The sequence below is a fragment of the Phoxinus phoxinus genome (genome assembly GCF_949152265.1).
Source record: "Phoxinus phoxinus genome assembly, chromosome: 13".
In the NCBI taxonomy this organism is placed as follows: Eukaryota; Metazoa; Chordata; class Actinopteri; order Cypriniformes; family Leuciscidae; genus Phoxinus; species Phoxinus phoxinus.
The window spans coordinates 990,533-997,500 of NC_136888.1; the positions used below are offsets into that span (position 1 = coordinate 990,533).

General features: G+C 42.9%; 1 protein-coding gene across 3 annotated transcripts in view; it reads left to right on the forward strand.

Annotated features, from left to right (window-relative positions):
* Window positions 1-2,095: 2,095 nt before the first annotated feature.
* meis2a (Meis homeobox 2a) overlaps window positions 2,096-6,968 on the forward strand; it is a 74,622-nt gene continuing 69,749 nt past the window's right edge. For 2 of the 3 annotated variants that reach the window (XM_079633251.1, XM_079633249.1), the window contains exons 1-6: window positions 2,096-2,729; window positions 3,005-3,222; window positions 3,728-3,869; window positions 4,113-4,163; window positions 4,577-4,627; window positions 5,311-5,460. In XM_079633251.1, coding sequence (XP_079489377.1) covers window positions 2,718-2,729; window positions 3,005-3,222; window positions 3,728-3,869; window positions 4,113-4,163; window positions 4,577-4,627; window positions 5,311-5,460 — 624 coding nt within the window. In that variant the 5' untranslated portion in view covers window positions 2,096-2,717. Of the gene's footprint in view, window positions 2,730-2,776; window positions 2,899-3,004; window positions 3,223-3,727; window positions 3,870-4,112; window positions 4,164-4,576; window positions 4,628-5,310; window positions 5,461-6,968 lie in introns of those variants that run through there. The other variant, XM_079633250.1, reaches the window with a different exon arrangement.

The window sequence follows — 6,968 nt, forward strand, 5'->3', positions numbered from 1 at the left end:
TCACAGTGCCGTGAGAATAACGCCACCGAGCAGCCATGAAGGAGAAGACTCCTTTCACACAGAAGAATTGACAGTTCCTCTCGAAACTTGCACACACACTGCTCTGCTCACACCGATGTTCCCGAGGTCACGCAGAGTTTACACCGAGCCTCAGCACACACACTGAATCATGACCCCCGCATACACACTTCAGGAGAAACTACCTGAACATGACGGAACATATGCAAATGCGGATGATTCATCGAGAAATCATAATAAATGTATTTTTTAAATCCGGCTAAATGTGTAAAGTTGCGCAAACTGAGCGCGCGGATATTGTAATGCGCGCGAGTGTGTGTTCGAGCGACGCGCGACCTGTTGTCCCGTAGAAATCTGCTATAGTTCGGCTATATTTCAATTACATTTTTAAAGAACGAAATTAAACAGCATTAAATATTTCTGAATGACATGAAGCCTTAACAGATGAGACCCAGATAGTTGTTAGGATAACACAACTCGAGTTATTTCGCATAGGCTAAATAGAAATAGAGCGATATTCTACATTTAGATTATATTTTATGTTATGATTTCCATTCTAAAAAATGACAAATGTTTTAAACAGTGAGCGGTTCTGTAAAAGTGTTTGTGTAGATGTGTTGTCGGCCGCAGCTGGGCAGAGACACCGAGAGCTTTAACCCTAAACTGACCTCAATCTGACACCGGAGGAGATGTTCCCGGCTGTTGGAGATCCTGCACACACACACGGACTCCGCTTCTGTCTCTCTCCACAGTTCAGTCGGTAGATTTAATAAAATAAAAAATAAAATTTTCTGTCATGCATGCATTTTAAACATTTTTGAAACCGAAAGCGTGTTTTCTTTTTCCGAAAGTTTATTTTCCGTGTAATTATTATCCGGTGTGTCGGGAGAGAATGCGCGTTTATATCCAAAAACCGATGTAATTAAAACAGAAAAGGAACGGTTAATCTTAAAAATTGTATTTAACCAAAGCGAAAATAAACATGCATTTTTCTCAAGTTAGTGATTTATTGTATGATTTTGAGTGTTTAAATGCGCACGCATTATTTTGTCTCATTAATAAAGTTCTAGTTGTTGAAATCTTGTTTTTTTCTGCGCGCACTTTAATTCCTCGCTGATTTCTATAAGGCTGAGATGCACTTACCCGTGTCTCGGCTCTGGCGTGCGTGTGTGTGTGTGTGTGTGTGCACAGAAGTGCTCGCACTCTTCCTCGCGATGATGATGATGATGGTGGTGAGGACGCACTGGTCATCCAGCGCGCGCTCGGGGTCCACTCGCTCGTGCACACTGAACCCTCGCATTCCCTCCCTCTCTCATAAACACAGTTGCGTTTATGAATCCGCATTAATTGCTCTCTTCATTATAACCCGAGGTTCGGGTGAGTGTGTTTCTGACCTCGTGTGTTGAGTTCTGCTCGATGATCTCCACTAGCGCGTGCACAGTTGAGTTCAGCAACAAAACAACAGCTCTAAATGTAGACATGTATGTAAAGGCGATCGATGGACGCTGATGTCACGAACTGCTCATTGATGAGGAGTGTTTTAAGGGTCTGTTTGTGGTTTTAGGGGCCACATCTGTAGCGATCAATACTCGCTCCTCCTCTGAAACTTCAGGCCTTCATGATTGATGATCTCGGGCTCGCGGAGAATTACGCGGCGCGATGCACGGATCACATTTCAATCTACAAACGCGATTGGAGTAAAAGACACTTTCAATAAAACTTCTCTATTTGTTTATTTTGTTCTCTTCCCTTTATTTTACAAGTTTACTTTATTTTAAAAAGGGGTCTTCGTAAATAACCATTTTAACTCTTCGTGTCTTGCACATAACACGGCTTTGACACTCGATATCAGTTGCGTGCGCAATGCATTACCCGAAGTCGTGTTAAAATGATTTTTCTTTTGTGCATTAAAGACAGTGTTTGAACGCGGCGAATGCGCGTGTCTCCCCCCTCGCGCACTGGACGCTCGCGTCGCTCGCCTCGCGCAGGGTTTGGCGTGGAGCTCGCGCAGGACTGGCTGTGCTCAGCGCCACTTCCGGTTTCCGTCATTTCATTCTCCCGCCGATGCGCGCGGCTCGACTCTCTGCGTTGTATAAGCGCGCGAGCGTCCGACCTGCCAACACACACTGACACTCACTCATCTCACACCGCGCGCGAGAGCGAGGGACCGCCGCGTTTTTTAAAAAACTCTTCTCTTTCCCCTTCTTTTTTTTTTTTTTTTTTTTTAATACAGTAGTAATAAAACAAGAAAGCGGACCGGAGGCATAAAGAAGACAGGGACTTGTGGGATGAAAACGGGGCTAAAAAGATTCATCCTCTCTTGAACATCATCATCACCAACCATCATTCATTCATTACCTTGACAACCTCTGGCTTTGATTGACAGCTGGAGTGGCAAAAAGCCATGAGACACGACAGTTTAGTTACATGCAGGTTGTTGATGGGCCGGCTGTAACCTTCAGTTTTGGTGCTTGACTTTTTTTTCTTTTTTTTCTGGGGGGCAAAGAGAAAAAGAAGAAGAAGAAGAATAATTGCAAAAACTCTTCCCGATGCCTGCGCTCTTTCTCAGCCATATACTGGAGAATAGGAGAATTCGGCGAGTTGCTTGAAAACGGGATCTTTGCGGCGCGTGCGTTTGTGAGCGGACTGGGAAATTAAATCTACGACACAGATCCAGAGGTTTATTGGAGCGCAGGCTGATGGCGCAAAGGGTAGGTTTCAAATCTCCAACACTCACCTCCACTAACACACGATCTATCACAGGCCTCGACTGTCTGTCTGTCGCCAAAACCACTTCAGTCTGACGCACTTTGTTGGGAATATTCTCCGCGCGAGACACGCGTTGCTCTCCTCGGGAAACACAACTTTACCATGTTTTTGGTAATTACCCGCGGCCAACTTTACCCTCGCGCGACGCTTTTCTCCTCGTTTCGCCAGTATTGCGTGTGTTTGTGCTCTTCTTGACCCCCTGCTTCTTCTCTTCCAGTACGATGAGCTGGCTCACTACGGCGGCATGGACGGGGTCGGGATGTACGGGGACCCTCACGCGCCGCGGCCGCTCCCGCAGGTCCACCACCTGAACCACGGACCCCCGCTCCACGGCCAGCACTACGGCACGCACGCCCCGCACCCCAACGTCATGCCCGGCAGCATGGGCTCGGCTGTCAACGACGTGCTAAAGAGGGATAAAGATCAGATTTACGGGTGAGTTATAGATATTAATATCGGGTCCGGGAACTCCTCCGCGCGCGGTTCCTCTTTCCCGTAATAGTTTCGCAGAACTTTAACAGTCGCGTATTATACGGGGCTTTGCCAGAAATTCTGGCACTATTTTCGGGAGTAGCCTACTATACATTTCACTTTTCTTTGCACATTTATTTATATGCCTTTCTTCTTTTTTCTCGTGGAAAGCTTTGACTTTCTGCGCTTAATTGTACCGCGTTCGCTCGCAGCGTTAATTCCCCGTAAACCCGATGTGATCGCGACTCTCGTTGAGTGTACATGCAGTTTAATATTTAATTACTCAGTAGTTACTTGAGCGATTAAATAGCCCATTAAACTGCATTTACAGCTCAAGCACTGCTCTCTGGACGTGCTTTTGAATGTGAGCCGCTGAGCTGTGTGTCCGTCGCGCTCTCTCACACACAGTTCCTCGCGCGTTTCCCCGGCGAATGTGCTCTGATCGCGGTGTGTGTGTGTGTTTCTGCAGTCACCCCCTGTTCCCTCTGCTGGCTCTGGTGTTTGAGAAGTGTGAGCTGGCCACATGCACTCCTCGCGAGCCCGGGGTGGCCGGAGGAGATGTGTGTTCCTCGGACTCCTTCAACGAGGACATCGCTGTCTTCGCTAAACAGGTCTACTGTCCACGCGTGCTTAAAACACGCCAATAAACACGGATACAAAGTCATAGTTTCATTTTATGAACCCTAACTATATTCCCATCATCAATGCACTAAGCGGCTGCATTTAACGAGTGTTTTTAACGATTGCGATTTTAATGCATCTTTCATTAAAACCCAATTATTAAATTGCTGCACATTTCTCATCGATTGCTGCTATTAACCCCGATTCTGTGTGTGTGTGCATGTGTGTTTTAGGTCCGCGCTGAAAAACCTTTATTTTCTTCAAATCCAGAGTTGGATAATTTGGTAAGATCACACACCAGCACTGATGGTCTTCACGATAGCCCTGCAACACACTCTCTTAAACGAGTCTCACTCTTTTATTCCTCGAGATATATATTTTTGCATCGGATCTGGAGATAGTGAAAGTAAATACGAGGGGATCTGATGTGTGTCAGGAGTGTGTGAAGTGGAAAAGTCCCTCATTAGCGCTGAAATCACCATCAACCCCTCCACACTTCACACATAATGCCACATGCAGTTTTTTTTAAATATCAAAAATTATTGCTTATTATTTATCAAGCACATTTTTAAACTCTCGAATTATTTCTTAATGTTGGAATGTTTTTTTTATTCACTACAAAACATGATGTTGCCTAACGAATATTAAAATGAACACGTAAAGAAGGGATAATAACGACGTGCATTTCTCTTCACAGATGATACAAGCCATACAAGTATTACGGTTTCATCTTTTGGAGTTAGAAAAGGTAATATTTTATTGATTTGGATTGATTTACGTTTAGAAATAATTTGAATGAATTTACTGCGCTCATCACCAATCTGTGAATCTTTTTATTTTTTTAATTATAATTCAGATTTGGCACTTCTTGATATAATAAAAAAAAAACGATATTATTTGACAAAATCATCCCGAACGTAAATTGTTATTGAAACAATTAATTATAATTAATATTAATTAATCCATATTCCGTCGATTTTAGTTTAAACGGAATATGACATTTACATATTTATTTCAAATGAATAAATAATTTCAGGAGTTATAGTTGTGCGAAAGACTCGAGTGTTATTTGCTGGTTTATTTCTGCGATGAACTTGTTGCGTGTGTGTCTGCAGAATAATGTGCACTGCTGTATTAGTTTTCCTCTTGTTCGTGTGTGTGTGCAGAATAATGTGCACTGCTGTATTAGTTTTCCTCTTGTTCGTGTGTGTGTGCAGAATAATGTGCATTGCTGTATTTCTCAGTAGTTTTCCTCTTGTGTGTGTGTGTCTGCAGAATAATGTGCACTGCTGTATTTCTCAGTAGTTTTCCTCTTGTTCGTGTGTGTGTGCAGAATAATGTGCATTGCTGTATTAGTTTTCCTCTTGTTCTGAGAATGTCCTGTAATTGCGCTGATTTGTGAACGCGCTTTTCTTCTTTCCCCGGCTCAAGGTGCACGAGCTCTGCGATAACTTCTGCCATCGGTACATCAGCTGTTTGAAAGGGAAAATGCCCATAGATTTAGTGATTGATGAACGGGATGGAAGCTCAAAATCAGACCACGAGGAACTCTCGGGATCCTCCACGAATTTAGCCGATCATGTAAGTAACCGATGGTTTCATATTTTCTGTCTGCGATGAATACTCTACAATAATGTGAGATATAGCCTAATATATGCTATGAGATCTTTAAATCAGCTTGAAGTGTAAAATAAACTGTGCTGGAAGTTTCACGCGATACTCCTGAAATTGTTCTTGTGAGAAACACGGCGTGTTTATGATAGGCCTATATCTGATATTTTTAATTATTGCTGGTCTTTGGTGTCGCTACTAAAATGTCGGGTTATGTTTGGGTCAAATATGGACAAACCCAAATATTTGTTTACATTTTTAATAACATTTTTAAACCCAATGGTTGGGTTTGTCCATATTTGACCCAAACTTGGGTTAAAACAACCCAGCATTTGTTAGAGTGCATGTGTTTTATATTTCGGTATCCTGTATAATTCGGGCGGTTGTTGTAAGCTAATGATCTCGAATTAACGTGGCGTTATATTTTAGTCGGCTAGATGCCGTTTTATAATGTTATGCAATGAACAGTATTTAGTTTATTGGACAGTAGTGCTCCCCGTAGTTTGCAATGATGTGGTCATGTGTTTAATTGTCTCTTAGCTATTGATTTGGTTTAGTTGTGGTTTGAGTCCATTTCACAGGCCCGATCTCCATTACACTCAATCCAACTGTGAATCTTTATATTTAAAATGACATCGGCTTTGTTTAAATGTGTTGATATCGATGTTGCAAATCTGATGTTGGTGAAAGGAAAGTTTTCTGCGTCGTGTAGTTGACACGAGTCTCGTGCAGTGTCGAGATCGGGATATATGGATATATAGGGCCGCTTCAGCATCTGTGGGGTTAATCGGTCGGTATTAAAATGAATCAACCGAATTCATCGATTAAAAACCGGGAGAAACAATAATTTAAATCCTCAATAAGGCCTACTTAACAACTCGGGTCGAGTGTAAAAAACTGTGTGTGTGTGTGTGTTGAAAATAAGTTAGTTATTGGGTTGATTTGAATCAAGCGAACTGAGCACATGAAGAGCGTCAGTGGATCGGAACACGGACCGAGCCGAACGCATCGAACACAATTTGCGTTCGAATTTACATTCACGTCATTTTTTCCGAACGCTTTGTTGCCTAGAATTTATTTCTGTTTATCATTAAAAACATGGTTATAATATCTCGCGCGCGCCATGATCTCACATCGCTATTACTGCAGATGATTCGAGCTGTGAGCTTTAATATTTACTTGAGGCTAGTTATTTATCGGCTGTGTGTGTAAATGTGTAAGAGCATGGAGATCGCGCGCGTGTGTGTGTGTTGAGGTCCAAACGGCACATTTGCATAGCGTGCACGAGCGTGTGTGTGTTAATGAGAATAAATTATGTGTGTTGCCTGTTGCTGCTCCACATCCCTCACACACACACACACACACACCACACACACACACACACACACACACACACACACGCACACACACACACACACACACACACACACTGATGTCCAGCTCAGACACTGTTGCGGTTATATTACTAAATCTAAATA